Below are 17,293 nucleotides of genomic sequence, written 5' to 3'. Positions count from 1 at the left end.
CCCCCCCCCCCAGCTAGTTCTGTCTCTTTCCTTTTCTTTGAAATCATTCTTTTGACAGAGTTCTCTTCAGTCCCCGTTTCTGCATCTCATCTTCTGTTTACTTCAGATCACTCAGTCTGGCTTCCGTTTCTAGTGCTACGCTAAAACTGCTCTCTACAACGCCACCCGACTTCATGGAACCACTCTACTCTGGTATCTACAGTCCCAAATCCCAGCAATTCTTTGCTTTCTTTATCTGATTTGTCTGTTTGCATTTTTGGGGGGTTTTTGGTGGCTGGCATGTATGGCAATCCAAACCCTTGACCTTGGTGTTATAAGGCCATGCTCTAATCAACTGAGTAACCAGCCAGCCCTGTTTGCAGCTTTTGACACTTCTTTTTTCTCCTCCAAGTCCTCCACACCCTTGACTTTTTTTTTTTTTTTAACTATAGGAAAGAAACAAAAATTTACCATCTTAACTATTTTTAAGTGTACAGTTCAGTAGTGGTAAATATATTCACATTGTTGTGAAACAGATTTCCAAAACTTTTTCATCTTGCAAAACTGAACTCTATTCCCATGAAATACTCCCCTCCCCCCACCAAGGAGTTCCCTTGATTTTTGTGAGCCTCTTCTCTGTAGGGTTTTTCCGTATCTTTGCACAATCTTTTTCATTCTTTTTTACAGGCTCCTTTTCTTTTTTTTTTGTCCTTTTTGAGACCGGCCGCACTGCGCTCATCCAGTGAGCGCTGTGAGCGCACCAGTCATCCCTATATAGGATCCAAACCCTTGGCGGGAGCACTGCTGCGCTCCCAGCACCGCATTCTCCCGAGTGCGCCACGGGCTCGGCCCCAGGCTCCTTTTCTTTTAAATGTCATTGTTAAAGTGTTCTCATGCACTGTTGGTGGTAGTGTAAGCTGAAAAGGCCTTTCCAGAGGGCAATATAGCAGTATCTAAGAAAAGAAATAATAGGCATACCATTCAATCCAGCAATTCTACCTCTAGGTATCTGTCCTAGGAGAGAGGTTTGTTCATGTGCTTAAACTATCATGTTACAAGGGTGTTAACTTCAACATGATTTGTTTCAAGGGAGAAATTGGCAACCAAGCAAACTTCCAGTCACAGGGGAATGGTAAAATACATTGCAATCAAGGTTTAAACTGGTGGATTGGAAATTTTTTTTTTTTTTTTAAGATGACCAGTAAGGGGATCTTAACCCTTGACTTGGTGTTGTCAGCACCATGCTCTCCCAAGTGAGCTAACCAGCCATCCCTATAAAGGGATCCGAACCCGTGGCCTTGGCATTATCAGCACCACACTCTTCCAAGTGAGCCACGGGCTAGCCCTTGGATTGGAATTTTTTTTTTTGTCTTTTTTACTGACCGGTAACGGGATCGCAACCCTCGGTGTCACGTCCGTACCGGGGACCGGCAACCGGATCGCAACCCTCGGTGTTGCGCCCGCACCGCGCTCAGCCAGTGAGCGGGAACCGGTCTCCACATGGGATCCGAACCCTCAGCGGGAGCGCCGCCATGCTCCCAAGCGGCGCACTCTCCAGTGCGCCACTGGGCCGGCCCGGATTGGAAATTTTTACCACTAGAATATAAACTGTATGAGAGCAGGGACCTTCTCTGTCTTATTCATCCATGATACTATGAATAGCAAAGAAGGGCAATTGAAAGAATGGATATACACCAAGCAGAGGATAGGGAAAGGAGCATGAAAAGAGAGGCTCCTAGTTACATTGTTTGAATCTTTTAAAATGAGAATGTATTCATATATTACTCATGAAAAAGGATTAAAAAATAAAGCAAAGAATCAGTGCTTCCTAGGGTTCTATATTCATACCCACTCTCATTTTGTTTTCATTATATATATTTTTCTTGTATGGCCTCTCAAAACTCATGGCCTCAGCTATCAACTTCAGGATTTCTACCTGGAAACTAGGATCATTATTTTCTTTCCAATCCTGATCCTTTTCTTGAAATTCTTATTTTGGCGAATGGGAATTTACCACCAATTACCCAAGGCAGAAACATAGGAGTCATCCTTTTATTACTTACCAAACCAACAGAGATTCTCTCTTCAGTGCTTTGGTTTGAACCTTTATACTTATTATCTGAATTTTTCCAATAATCTCCGAAGAAAAGTTCTCACTTTCTCTAATCTTCCCTACGCCCTATTTTTTCTACACAACTCCAGAATCATCTGTCTGAAACAGAAAACTGATCTAGTCAGTTTCTTGCTTAGAATCCTTCAGGCATAAGTACATTCAAAGTATCTCCCCACATGATTCTTATTAATTACAAGGGAAAAAATAGTAGTAACTCTACAGTAGAGAAACTGGCAGACAGCACTTAATCAAAGGATCAAAGTAACGTCACTAGTTGTCATAGAAATCAACATCATGTGTTCCTGATCTGATGCACTGAGAATACAATATTACTTCTGCGGTATTTTTGCCCAAAATGAAAACCTCAGTTTAATCATGAGGAAACATCAGACAAACCCAAACTGAGGGACATTTTCATTTTACTGGCCTGTTTCTTAAAATATGTCAAGGTCATGAAAGACAAAAAGACTTTTTCAGACTAAAAGAATCTAAAGAGTCTTGACAACTCAGTGCAACACATGATATTGGATGTTACTTTGCTAAGGGAGATTATTGGGACAACTGGCAAAACTGAAGTAAGTTTTATAGATAATAGTACTACATGTGTTAATTTCCTGATTTTGATGTTTACTATTATTATTTAACAGTGTTGTTCTTTTTAGGAAATACACAGGTATTTAGGGATAAAGGCATGAGGTCTAAAATTTGCTCTCAAAATTTTTTCAGAAAAATTTGAAAAATCTATGTGTATATATAGTGAGAATTATAAAATAAATGTGGTAAAATGTTAACATTTGGGGAATCTGAATGAAAGGTATTTGGGAATTCTTTGTACTATTCTCTCAACTTTTCCGTAAGTCTGAAATCATCAAAATAAAAACTTCATGTCCACCAAAGAAACCCATCAGATGCTCCCCATAGCTTTCAGGTTAATTCTGACTATAGTGTAGTGTACCAGGACCTTTAGTACTTGGCTCCCATCCTCTTCTATGTCCTCATCTTCCAGCACATCTTTACAAAATCACTTTCTGCTTTGTTGCTTTGGTTTGTGCTTTTTTTATCTGCTCCAGAAGGCCCATGCCTTGCTCCATGACACAAAATCTTTTCATTTTCCTAAACTGGTTGTTCTCAATCAGGGGCAATTTTGTCCCCCAGAGGATATTTGCCAATGTTGAGAGGCATGTTTGGTTGTCATAACTGGGGGAATACTGCTGACACCTGGTGGGTAGAGGCAAGAGATGCTGCTAAACATTCTACAGTGCACAAGACAGCTTCTCACAACAAAGAATTTTCTAGCCCAAAATGACTATAGTGCTGAAATTGGGAAACCTTGTTGTAAATGTATCTCGAGAGCCAATTCTGGGAAATCTTTCTAAGCTATCCCCAGTCTGATTTGGGACCCTCTTTTCTGTATTCTTCATACCTTGTGTTTATCTCACCATCAATTATCTCATAGGAACTAGACTTTATTAGGCTTCTTGTACAAATGGTAAATGCTTACTAAATAAATACATATAAATTGGTTTCTAGTAAGGTTTTTGGACAGACTTTTTAAAACCAGGTTTTAGAATTAAAGGGAAAAAAACACTGTTTTTAAATCATCCTTCCCTTCCAGATTTCTGAGGTGATGCTAGGATATTACTGCTTTGCTTTTATATGAGCCAGGACTCTTTTGGTTGTAAGGTACAGAAACCCAATTCAAAGTAGCATAAGCAAAAAGAAGATATTAGTCACAGAACCCACAGACAGGAAAGCAGCTGGGTCTTGCTTAACAAACCAGGTACTCTAAGGCCTCAGGACTCTTTCTAGCTCTCATCTGTGCCTTTTTCACGGTTTCATTCTTTTCTTTCTCTCTTTAGACCTGATTTCTGTATTCTTCAGTCCACATGGCAGCCAGAGAAAGACCAACTCAACTTTCTAGATGCCAAGTTCAGTTCTCAGAGATAGAATTTATTGTTCTCACTTGGGTCACATGCTCACCCCTGGCCCAATTGGCAGTAGCCTAGAGTAAGGTCTCATAGTACCAGGGAGGCAACTCCCATTGGAACCATGTAGACAGAAGGAGCATAATCCCTAGAATGTGGCTGCTGGGTGAACAACACCAAGGGTATCTACTATAGCTCTCAATAATCAAGGTACATATAAAAACAAAGACAGTGTTGGCTGCTGTTGTTGTCTTACTACCATCCTCACTTTTCAGTTCATTGAACTGCAACAAGGAGAATCACTGTGGGCCATAGTTCTGGGTTTTACATTTGACTTCATAATGCCTTTAATATCATCATGTATATACTCACCCTAATCCTTCAGTTTATAGGTTACTCAAGGGAATTATATCCCTTCTATTTTGTTCTATGATGTTGGCTCAGGAACAGCAGATCAGAGGTCTTGAGGGGCGACAAATATATGGTAGATGCCCCCCTCTCCATCCCATTTTATAGGAGACAGCCAGGCCTAGGTGGTTTATAGTGACAATTTCAGAGGGATTGTTAGTAAGCCCAAGTAAGCCCTGAACTTTTGGGTTCTAGAAATGGAGAAACAAGTATATAGAGATGGAGGTCAGAATTATATCATTACACAGGAGGTATCATTGTTCTTACATAAAATGGATTAAAAAAAAAGCATTTCCAAAGAGAGCCTGGTGTATTAGAATTTTTATCAGCTGGAAGAGACAGAAACTCAGCTGAAGCCAGCTTAAACATAATAGCGAATTTATTTGTTCCTGTAACTGAGATGTTCAAAAGATGATTGTGGCTTTGTTCATAGATGAATCCAGAACCTCAAATTGTTTCATCTGGGGCTGGCCCGTGGCTCTCTCGGGAGAGAGTGATGCTGATAACACCAAGGCCATGGGTTCAGATCCCTATATAGGGATGGCCGGTTAGCTGACTTGGGAGAGCGTGGTGCTGACAGCACCAAGTCAAGGGTGAAGATCCCCTTACCGGTCATCTTTAAAAAAAAAAAAAAAATTCATCTGAATTTGATTTCTTAGCTCTGCTTTCTTACTTTATCAGCCTCATTCTATGAGCAAGCCGTCCTCACCAATGGCAGAGATGGTTGCCAGCTACTCTGGGTTGTACATCTTATCAGCTATACAACCCCAAGGGGAAGAGCTCTCCTTGAGAGGTCCGGTAGAAGTCCTAGGCATTACTCTCACTGTCCTGGGTTGGGTCACATGTTCACTAGGAACCAGGGTATGAATCCTAAAGGAAAATTGTAGTATTATTTAGAGAAAATGGGATGCTAGATAGGCAAAATAGTAGGTGTCCACTATACCCTGGCTGCTGGACAGCTCCCAGTTAAAGCAACATTTATTTATTTATTTATTTTTATTATTTTTTCCTTTTAAAGATGACCGGTAAGGGGATCTCAACCCTTGGCTTGGTGTTGTCAGCACCACGCTCAGCCAGTGAGCCAACCAGCCATCCCTATAAAGGATCCGAACCCGTGACCTTGGTGTTATCAGCACCAAACTCTCCCGAGTGAGCCACGGGCCGGCCCTAAAGCAACATTTAAACACACCAAACATCTTATATTTTGTTATGTGTAGAAAATTGTGCTTGGTGCTACATTGGACACAGAAATGAACATGAGTTCCTACTCTTAAGAAATTTTTAGCCAAAGTAAGAATTGATGTGTGCGGGGTATGATTTAATAGAAAAAAAAGAAATTAGTTGTGTACATAAATAATGGTTACTACATGTATTAGTGCCTACTATGTACCAGTAGGCACGTTGCTAAATGTTTTACGTGAATTATCTCTTTGAGGACAACTTTGAGAGAGTCATTTCTATTATTATACACATTTTATCTAAAAAAAAAAAAAAAAAAAAGACTTAGGCTGAGGAAGGTTGTCTAGCCTGCCCCAGGTTACACAGCCAATGAGTAGTAGCACTAGGAATGTGAACCCAGTTGGTTTTGATTTATTCCAGTGCCTTATTTTCACTGGCAATTGATTTATCAAGGCTTCTCTGCAACCCATCACTTTTTCTCTCTCTCTCACCACCTTTTAAAATTGGACAGTCTGATTCTAAATTCCTGAGAACTATCTGATTGACTCAGTTCTTTTCTAGGACATCACAGGTAGATGGCTGGTCTGTGGATTGACTGCCCTTGTATCAGGTGCCCATCCTTGATCCAACTAGCCCATCCATTGGATGCACACTGAGGGGCTTCAGTCATTGCTCACTGACCTGTTCTTTGGGTTTGACCTTTGGGAGCCCAAGAAGGGGCATGGCAGCATTGCTGCTCTTTGAGTCATTGCTCTATGGAACCCCTCTCTTCATCACCACCACTGAAGTTCACACTCTAACCATCTTTCTCCTACTAGATGTTCTTCCTGTCTCCAATCTCTCCCCTGTTGAGTGATTCTAAAAGGGAGCTCAATCATATCATTCCTTTTAAGTCCTTCAGTGGCTTCCCAAAACCTTCAGAGTAAAGTCCAAAGTCTTTACATAGACTTATCATGGCCTGACCACTGCTTGCCTCTCCAAGCTTGTATCTTGTTGTTGTTGGCCGGCCCATACGGCGCCTTGTATCTTGACACTCCCTTCCTCACACCCTTCAAGTCGATTTTTTTGAATCACTTGTAATTCCCCAAACCCATCAGGGCCCTGGAATGTACTATTTCATGTGTCTAAAATCCTAATGCCCCACTCCCCCAACATCTAGCTAGCTCTTGATTGTCTTGCAGGACTCATTTCTGGTGACACCTTGTCCTGGAAAACTCCCTCCTTGAAAGGGTTAGGTATCTATATCTTTTGCCCTCATAAGGCCCTGTGCTTACTCTATCAAAGCACTTATCACTTCATATTTTAAGTACATGCTTATATAATGTCTTCCCTCTATTAGAATTAAGTTTCTTGAGTCAGCTTTTTTTCCTCTGCCAAATGACAGCACATAGTAGACTATCAGTAAATATTTGGTGGATAAATGAATGGATCATGGCAATGAGTTTGTGTTTGCCACATATTTGTAGGCTTCTGAAATGGCCTCTTTTTCCTCTTTTGTTCCTTCCAGGATCTGGGTTTCAGTGATGAGACATGGGGTATGATGTAACCCGTTTCCAGGGGGATGTTGATGAAGACCTTATCTGCCCTATTTGCAGTGGAGTCTTGGAGGAGCCAGTACAGGTGAGTTGGTCTGATGGTTGGTTTGGTGGGGCAACCGATGGCAGTGGAACTAGTAGAAAATATCCATGGGGAATGGGACCCATGAGGAAGTCACTGTGTTCTGACCCCACCCCCACCCTGTGTAGAGGTTTGTTACAGAGGAGCAGTGGCAGCTAAGGAAAATAGAGCCTTCCAGAGCCTGTCTAAAGGTGGATGCCACAGAGATACAGTGCTTTAGATTTTATTCTGAGGTCTCTGAGATTTTTCTTTTGTAAAATGGTCAGCTGCTTGTTTCTGTCCTCTGACAGTAGCTCCGTAGCTTCCTTTCCTCCACAGGAGCTCTGAATGGGGTCTGTCTTTCTGCCCATGAGTAAACTTCTGGACTCTCCTGTAAGTTCTCTTTAATTTTGATGATGTCATGCTTTAGGTAATCAGCCAGTCTCCCTGCAGACCTCTTCTACCTGCCTACTTTCTAACAAATAGGAAGTGGGGAACTGTATATACTGACCTATTTTCTTCCTGGAATCTATTGAAAAGACCAGCTTTTGATGTAGCCATGTACTCTGCATTTTGATATGACAGCTGCCATCTTCAATAGGCCATTTCTCTGCCAGCCTTGCCAGACCAGAGTCAGTTGGAACTTCCTGGGGCAAGTATTAGGAGAAGCTCATGATTACCAGGCAAGTTCAATGAGTAAGATGAATCCTTAACAGTTGTATTCATGGGACATCATTTTACATGATCTTTATTGCCTTCACTCTGTAAATACCAATTAATCCTCTACCACTTTGGGCTAGCTAAAGATAATTCCATTTTGTAAACCAGGACAACAGTCAGTAAGGTCTCATGGCCCTTCCCCCATTCACTGCTTGTGTAACTCCGGGGGACTCCCTTTGAGCCTTTGAGTTTATTCTTTCTCTCTAGTTTCCAACCACCCAAAGGAGCACAGATGCTTGAGCCAAATAAAATTCAGACTGCATTCCAATGGCAACCAATCCTGGACCTATCCTCTTTCTAGGCCTTTGCAGCGTACTGCCATTAGAGGCATATTAGATGGGTGTGTAGCAAGCTATCCTGGTAATGTCAGGAGGTCATGGGGTGTGTCATGTTCTCTGCTCACCCTGGCAGGGCATTATCTATTTTGGGGCACTACCATTTGAGGTGAGTCACTTGAGAGAGGAGTGTTAGTTGGTGACAGTCTAAGTCAGAAGCCACCCATCCACCTCTAGAGTTGACCTTCTGAAGAGCAGGGCAGGCAGGTTACCAGACATATTTTCAAGGATAGTGGGCCGGCCCCGTGGCTCACTCGGGAGAGTGCGGCGCTGGGAGTGCTGAGGCCGCGGGTTCGGATCCTATATAGGGATGGCCGGTGCGCTCACTGGCTGAGCGCAGTGCGGGCGACACCGAGCCAAGGGTGGCGATCCCCTTACTGGTCACAAAAAAAAAAAAAAAAAAAAGAACTATTTGGGCCAGCCCGGGGCTCACTCAGGAGAGTGCGATGCTAATACCAAGGCCACGGGTTCAGATCCTACAATAGGGATGGCCGGTTCGCTCACTGGCTGAGTGTGGTGCTGACAACACCAAGTCAAGGGTTAAGATCCCCTTACCAGTCATCTTTTTAAAAAAAAAAAAAAGGATAGAAGGCACCTGCTAGGGATGCTTATTATTTATTTTTTTAATAAGTAGTAAATTTATATTCAGAAATCATTAGTATAAAAAGGTATATAGTGAGAACTCTCACTTTCATCCTTGTCCACCTGATCCTCCCATAGGTAACTATTTTTTTTTAGTTTATTTGATATCCTTCCAGTGTGTATTCAGGCAGATGCAAGCAAATAAATATGCTTTTTGGTCCACTTTTCTTATACAGAAGTTAGCACATTCTGTATATTTCTGTAGGGGTGGCAGGTTTATATAGGATGGTCATGAAAGAGGTGTCAGTTGAGCCAAGACTTGAATTATAGAATCCTTCATATTAAGATCTAGAGGAAGAGCATTCATTTCAGGCAAAGGGGAGCAGCAAAAGCAAAGGTCCAGAGGCAGAAATGAGCTGGGTTTTGTCAAGGAACAGAAAGAGAAAAAATGTCCCAAACACTGCAGGGAGTATGATGTGAGGTAAGAAGAGGTCAGAGGCATAGAGCCACATCAAGTAGAGTTTTATAGGTCCTGAGTAGGAATTTAGATTTATTGTAAATACAACGGGGAACCATCTGGTTTGCATTTTTAAATGATCACTCTAAATATAGAATGGATTATAATGGGGCAAAGTAGAAATAGGGAAACCAGTTATAAGACATATTTAATAATTCAGGTCAGGCTGGCCAGTTAGCTCAGTTGGTTATTGTGCAGTGTTATAACACCAAGGTCAAGGGTTTGGATCCCTGTACTGGCCAGCCGCCAAAAATAAAGAAAGAATTTAGGTGAGAAGTGATAGCAGCTGGAAATGGGTTAGTGACAGTAGAGATGGTGAAAAGTGGATAGATTTAGGGATTTTTTTTGGAGATAACGGTCTGTAAGACTTTGAAAAGAAGTATGTTTTTCAGTGAAAAATAAAAACCTGAAGGCTGGATTATATCTCATATTTAGAATGACTTTCCTTATGAAGCTTTTCTGTGTTTCAGTCTCTGGTGCCTGTGAGCATCTTAAGGGCAGAAACTTTTTTGTTTTTAATCTTAACACCTAGTAAAGTGTTTAGGACACAGTAGGCATACTAATCATTCATTCATCAACATCTGCTAAGTGCCTACTATGTCCCATGCTAAATGTCAGATGGTGTCTACACAGAGGCCAGAGAGTCCTCTCACCTTGAGGGATTAATTGTAGAAGTTACCTGAGTTATCAGGGAAGTAGGCTGAAATGATTGTTATGAAAGTGAAAAGGATTTGATTCTGCAGAAAACCTCAGCCCTGTTTAGGAGTCTAGGCATGGCAACACTGTGGGCTAGCCCTCATAAAATAAGAACTTGGGTCCACACATAGAGGTCTTTTAAACAGGAGTCCTGGGCTTTTTTTTTTTTTTTTTTTTTTTTTGGTGCTTTCTTATCTCCTCTCCTCTCTTCTGTAGTCTAAATCATTCTTCAAGACCAATATCGAATTCTGTCCTCTCCATAAATACCTGCTGTGATTGACCTAGCCTGGAAAAATCTCACCCTCCTCTGAACTATTTTGGCAATTACTATGTATGCAGTCCAGTTGGCAATTAATAATTGGCTTCCTTATATCATCTCTCCTATTGTCCTGGAATGTTATTTATACCAGTTATTGTTAAATAACTTTTTACTTGTCTTGTCTCACAACCCATTTGTAATCTTGAGCACAGGAAACATATGTTAAACCTGTCCCCCACAATGCCTTGCCCATAGTAGACTATACTCTGCCGTGACCCCAGGGACCTTTGGTCCTAGAAGCTGCTCAAAGGCTTGGTTGGCTTTGTAGAGTTATCATATCCAGGCTCTCAGCTCCTGCTAATTCCCTTGTGCCCCTTTTACCCTGCTCTCCTTTCTAGGCACCTCATTGTGAGCATGCTTTCTGCAATGCCTGCATCACCCAGTGGTTCTCTCAGCAGCAAACATGTCCAGTGGACCGTAGCGTCGTGACGGTCGCCCACCTGCGCCCAGTACCTCGGATCATGCGGAACATGTTGTCAAAGCTGCAGATTGCCTGTGACAACGCTGTGTTTGGCTGCAGTGCCATTGTCCGGCTTGACAACCTCATGTCTCACCTCAGCGACTGTGAGCACAACCCGAAGCGGCCTGTGACATGTGAACAGGGCTGCGGGTGAGATTCCTTCTCTTCTTCTGCCCCATATGGATAAGGGCCTTCTCATTTATACCCCCGTCTCTGGATGCCTTGCTCACTAGCTGAGGAGGTCTCTGCATGCTGGCAAGAATTCTCTTCTTTGGCTCCCTGCCCCAAGATCTCTCTCTCTTGCTGCTTTTCCAACTATGATCTTGCTCTTGCTTTAATAAAAGAAGGGGAACAGCAATTCAGCAATCTGTGATAACACTGAAGATTGATTCATTTTATTCTTCCCTTTCAGTCCAATACTACTTTCTCTTTGTCAGGTTGACTGCTCTAATTTCCAGCCTTCTCATATTTCCTCTTGCCCTATTTTTTCTTTCTGTGGGGTATAAAAAATTTGATTAAATGCTGATAGCTGAGGCTGTGAATCTAGGGCTTCTCAGAAGGAATAAGCGGATAGGCAGAATCTTTAGGAGGTAGATAGAACACAATGCCTTGGGCAGGAAAAGTGTCTCAGAAAAAGTAGACAGCAGAGGGTAAGGACGAAGCTTGGGAGAAGAAAGTGAAAGGAATAAACAAGAGGGAGGCCTGGGCCGACTCCGTGGCACACTCGGGAGAGTGCGGTGCTGGGAGCGCAGGAGCGCTCCCACCGCGGGTTCGTATCCTATATAGGGATGGCCGGTGCGCTCACTGGCTGAGCGTCGTGCAGCCAATCACAAAAAAGAAAAAAAAAAAAAAAAGAGGGAGGCCTGAGATGAATGTTAGAAATTTTGGGTAGTAGAAAGCCCACTCAGCAATTTTCTGCCACAGAATAGACCATTTGCCCACATGTCCCATTGAATTCCCTTGTTTTTTCTCTTTCTCCACCCTTGGTGGTAGCCTGGAGATGCCCAAAGATGAGCTGCCAAACCACAATTGCATTAAGCACCTACGCTCAGTGGTACAGCAGCAGCAGACACGCATCGCAGAGCTGGAGAAGACGTCAGCTGAGCACAAACACCAGCTGGCGGAGCAGGTAGGGCCCAGAGAACCTGAGGGAGAACATGTCCCTCATATGCAAATAACTGTGTGCCTGTGGATGATAAACACCACTTGTGAACACACAGGCCTGTGCTTGTGATCCTGGGTGGATGGATACTCTACCTGCAGCTTAGTAGGAAATCAGACCGGAGCTTTTCTCACTTCCCTTCATCCCATTCATGTCATTCGTTCACCAGAAATATATCAAACACCTTCTCTGTGAACACACTTGGCTAAGCACTTGGGAGACAGCTATGAAAGACACAGTCCTATCCCTGTCTTCCTGAACCTTCCTATTTCTCAGTTGCCCTCATTCTCAAATAAACTTTTTTGTTTTTGTCAGCTGGTCAGTATGTCAGATAAACTTTTGTCTTTTATCTGCTGTCTGCCTTAACCATCATCCCTGATTCTCCTTCCCTCCAACAGAAACGGGACATCCAGCTGCTAAAGGCATACATGCGTGCAATCCGCAGTGTCAACCCCAACCTTCAGAACCTGGAGGAGACAATTGAATACAACGAGATCCTAGAGTGAGTGATGGTCAGGACGTGGAGTCACTCATGCCACGTCTTGGCACAAAGGTCTGGAAGGAGGAAGAGCAGGGAGTGGGAGAAGGAGGGCAGTGAGAGAGCTGGGCTGGGGCCACCGCTTCTCAGATGTTGGGATGAAGGACAGGGGCAGAGGAGAAGAGGATAATCCTCAACTCCAGTACAGGATCTCCTCTTCATTTGGGTGGATGGAAGGGAAAGCCTGCCCAAGGATGCAGTTTATCCAGAGTTAGGTCTGAGTACCCACCATGTACAGAGCCCTGTATTAAAGGCTGTGGAGTGCTGGGAGGGCCAGAAGAAATAGAAGGTATCACCCCTGTCTTTAGGTAGCTTACAACCCAGAGATGAGGAGGCAGAGTGCGAGTCCAGGAAAGTGATCTAAAACGCAGCAAAAACAAGCAAAGTAAACAAGCGAAGTCTAAGTTCCCTTTCATTTATGGAGTCATATACAGTTCATAGACTAAAATGTGTGAGTCAATATACATAGTGCAGATAGTGCTGAGTGGGACATAGAATAGAGGAGTAATTGCTTCAGTCAAGAAACATTTGTCGAGCACTCACTATGTGCCAGGCACTGTGTGTGCTAAGTATTGGGATTTCAAAGAAAAATAATAAGGACAGAGTGTAGACTTGTGGAATTTAATCTTGTGAGTAACATGTAGTAACTCAGATGGGACCAACTAGGAAGAGATTTGGGGTTTCTGAGCCAGTGATGGAAGGAAAGAAGGAAGAACAGAGTTAAGCTGAGTACAGAACAGGTGTTCATTCCTATTAGGAGAAAAAGCCAATGCAGAGAAAGCAGATGAGCTTGAATGACCACCTCCAACCCCCTCCACACAGGTGGGTGAACTCCCTGCAGCCAGCAAGAGTGACCCGCTGGGGAGGGATGATCTCGACCCCAGATGCTGTGCTTCAGGCTGTAATCAAGCGCTCCCTCGTGGAGAGTGGCTGTCCTGCCTCTATTGTCAACGAGCTGATCGAAAATGCCCATGAGCGTAGCTGGCCCCAGGGTCTGGCCACACTAGAGACAAGACAGATGAACCGGCGCTACTATGAAAACTACGTGGCCAAGCGCATTCCCGGCAAACAGGCTGTTGTTGTGATGGCCTGTGAGAACCAGCATATGGGTGATGACATGGTGCAGGAGCCAGGGCTTGTCATGATATTTGCGCATGGCGTGGAGGAGATATAGGAGAACTTGACGGGCTGTCAGGAAAAGATGGAAATCAGGAAATCCCACCACTGCAGCAGCTGGACCCTAAGTCCTCCCCATTATCCTTAGTATTGTGGCTAAACTTGAGCCATACATCTCCCTGCTCTTCTGGCACTGAAGGGCCCTGGCGCACTTTGCTCAACCTTTCAAGGTGGGAAACCCAGATTCCCTCCTTTTGCCATGTTTCTTCCCCTAAAGTGTCTGTAAATTCTCAGTCCATGTGGGAAAGTCCCCATCTTTATCTATTTTCCTGCCTCAGGTCCCTGGTTCCAGATATTTTTAGAAAGCACAAAGAGATTCATTTTCCTTAAGAGGATCAGGGTGGAGTGAGGAATCTTTAATTATCCCCCTCCTCCGAAACCAGGGAATCAGAGCAGGCAGACCTGTTGACTCTAAGCCACATTTAGATGGCAGCTCTGGGGAGCAGACATCCTGAAGAAATGGTGAAGGTGCAACCAAAACCCTAGAAATAAAGTGAGGCCAGCCTTGGGAGAAGATGGGACCTCTATGCCAAGCAATATCCCTGTTCAGTCCACCTTAAAGGTGCAGGCTAAGGCCTAAAATTTCCAGATGAGTTCTTCTTTCCTGCACTTTTTCATAGTTACGGCATGACAGGGTTGGGGGTAGGGGTTAGTCTGTTGGAGCTGATGTGCTCAGCAAGAAGTTGCTCTCTGCTTTTGCTGAAAGAGGGTAGGCACTGCCTCTTGTGGCACAGGCTATGATAGTTCCGTAGACCCCTCTCCAGCCCTGTGATTGTAGTTAGTTATTTTGGTAAGTTTCTTTGGCCACTGTTTGTTTATATTTCACAATCCCCACCTGCTCTCCATTTCTTTCTTTTTTTTATTTTTAAGAATGGCCTGGTTATGGCTACTCCACTTTGTAGCTCAGTCACACTGTTGGCAATTTAATTTATTTATCTCCTTTTTTTTTAAAGAAAGGATAAAAGAAAAAAAAATCAAAACTTAAAACTTTTCTTTTGCTGTTCCTATTGTGGGGATTCTGGATAGGGTGGGACAGGGATGGGGTCTGTTTTATATTCTTCCTTTTCAGCATAAACTTTGGCTTTGATATAGGAAGAGCCAAGTGAGTTCTTGGCTGAACTTACGATGTCTGTCCCAACCCTCTATAACCTCATCTGAAATGAAGAGCTTCCTCTACTCCCATGATGGATGTGACAGTCCAGCATTGATTCCTGTGCTCCCTGGAGAAATTTGCTCCCAGCTCTTCCAGGGTCTCATCATAAAACTCTGAATTTAAAGTATTAATTTTGAAGACACCCGCCTCCTCCCCTTCCTTGGAGCTATACAGCTGGGTTCTAAGCTTCACAAAGCAAATGGGATAGAAATTATATCTCTATGTCTTTAAGTACAGGCTATGCTCTGCCTCATCCATGCCCCCATTTCAGGTTACCTGGGGCATTCCTTGATCCCTAGGATGACTGGCAGAATAAGAGAAGGGGAAGGATAGTAGTCGTGTTTATTTTAATATGCTGGTGGGAGTGGGGTTGGAGAGAGATTGAAAGGCTCTTCCCCAGTCTGTAACAGCTTCTTCTGTTTTTGGAGTTTTATTCCAGGCCAGCTTGCTCTAGGTCTGGTTAGTTGAGTCATGGCTCCACTGAGATTGGGGTGGAGGTGTACAGCTTGAGGGGAGTAGGAACAGTCATATGTTCTAGCTCCAGGATATTGTGCTCAGGAATTTGAAAACGCTGCTATTGTTAGTCTGGTTATATTTTTTCCACTCCCCTTTGCCCCTGCCTGCCTTACCAAGGCCCATACTCTCCTGTCCTAACCCTCATATGGAGCCAGGGAACTTGGTTAAAGCTTCCCTACCCTTTGCACTAGTATCTCTGCAGGTTGCTGGTTGTGTTGTGTGTGCTGTTCCATGGTGCACTAATAATAAACCTTTTTACTGAACTCTAAATTATTAATTCAGCATCACTCTCCTTCTTGTGAAGGAAGGTTTCTCCTCTGCTTTGGCTTTTCTCTCACCTTAATTCCCCTTCTTCCTTGCTTTGTAACCTACCCTTATCTTAGAACTAACCTGTTTCTGGAGGATGTCTGTCTGGTAACAGTGTGCCCTCCTACAGCCTTCCCTCCTGTCTCCTGTTCTGTAGCAGCCAAAGCTCACTCTCCAGTGATCTGAATTGTGTTCCTTCCAGGGTCTGCCTTTACCCTAAATATCATGTCTTCCCTAGTGCTTCCTGGGATTTTGGGATACTTTCTACGGAAGAAATGCATGCCCCCTTTCCGCTGTCCCATAAGCACCTTTGCTTTGGAATATAAAATTCCATTGCATACAGGGAAGCCTCCACCCCCTAATATGTCCTAACCAAAAAAGTAAATGTGAGGAAGGGAACCTGAAATAACTATACCTGCTGTGGTTGTCAAACCTAGATAAAGCATTTGCTTCCACCTTCTCCCTGTCATGAGAAAAAGGAAATCTCCCCTCCCCACTAGAACTGTATTTTAAATTTGTTGAGCATTTACCATATACCTAATGTAAACCTGATAGTACTCCAGATACTCCAGTGGATTGACGGGAAAAAGGCATTTCTGTGCTGAGTCTGCTTTCATACGCACAAGGTATGATTATAAAATAATGATGAACACGTCACAATGTACAGCATAAGCAGCAATATATGTACTCTAGTGATACTAGTAGTGCTCTTTTTTTTTTTTTTTTCCTGAAACGCCTTCAGAATTACTTCCAGAACCTGCTGCTTATTCTTTTGAATGTCATGAATGGTGTTGTATCTTCTTTTTAGAGTTGATTTGATTTTTGGAAACAAATATTCATTGAATGTCTACCCTGCAAGATACTCACGAGGGTGGGTTTGTGGGTTCATGTAAAAGGGCACCTTGAAAGAACTTATTCCCTAATGCAGATGAGTATATAGTAAGGTATAATAAATGTGCTAAGTGGATTTACTAGCAATATGTGAGCATAGGAAGACAAAGCCATTGATTCTGGTGGGTATGAGGAAAAGTTTTTCAAGAGAAGTGTTATTCTAGATTAGAGGTCAACAAACTACAGTTTACAACCCACTGCCTACTTTTTGTAAAACATTTTATTTGAACACAGCCATGTCCATTTGTATTGTGTAGATAATGCATAAAGTATTATCTGTGGCCACTTCTGTATTACAACAGCAGAGTTGAGAGTTGCCACAAAGCCTAACCTTTACAGAAAAAGTCTGCCAATCCATTCTAAACTTTTAAGATTAGGAGAGTTGGGGAAAGGAGAGAGTAGAGAGGACTGACAGTTTTAATTTTTTTACTTCAGTATAGTATATACATTTGAAAAATCTGAACATTTTTGTACACTGTCAGAATAACAAAATTAACAATGTATCCTTAATAATCTAATGCAAACCCATATTCACATTTTCAGTGGTCCCAAGAAAAGCCCTTTTATAGCTAATTTAATCCAATCCAGGACCATCATTACATCAGGTTATCTCTTAATTCTGTTTACACTTTTTTTTTTTTTTTTTTGTTTTTTTTTTTTTTTTTTTTCGTGTCCGGCAACGGACCGCAACCCTCAGTGTCGTGCCCGGCCCGGGCCCGGGC

General features: G+C 42.9%; 1 protein-coding gene across 4 annotated transcripts in view; it reads left to right on the top strand.

Moving 5' to 3' along the window:
• Positions 1-16,376, top strand: part of RNF41 (ring finger protein 41, E3 ubiquitin protein ligase) — a 27,148-nt gene extending 10,772 nt beyond the window's left edge. For all 4 annotated transcript variants that reach the window (XM_008577180.1, XM_008577179.1, XM_008577178.1 and 1 more), the window contains 5 exons: positions 7,112-7,224; positions 10,708-10,979; positions 11,823-11,958; positions 12,390-12,493; positions 13,352-16,376. In XM_008577180.1, the coding sequence (XP_008575402.1) occupies positions 7,135-7,224; positions 10,708-10,979; positions 11,823-11,958; positions 12,390-12,493; positions 13,352-13,703 (954 nt within the window). In that variant the 5' untranslated portion in view covers positions 7,112-7,134 and the 3' untranslated portion in view covers positions 13,704-16,376. The remainder of the gene's footprint in view (positions 1-7,111; positions 7,225-10,707; positions 10,980-11,822; positions 11,959-12,389; positions 12,494-13,351) is intronic.
• The last annotated feature ends 917 nt before the right edge of the window (positions 16,377-17,293 follow it).

Source organism: Galeopterus variegatus, unplaced genomic scaffold, assembly GCF_000696425.1.
Source record: "Galeopterus variegatus unplaced genomic scaffold, G_variegatus-3.0.2 Scaffold1458, whole genome shotgun sequence".
Lineage (NCBI taxonomy): Eukaryota > Metazoa > Chordata > Mammalia > Dermoptera > Cynocephalidae > Galeopterus > Galeopterus variegatus.
The sequence above is the reverse complement of the archived record's forward strand: the minus strand, read 5'-3'. Positions and strand labels throughout refer to the sequence as shown.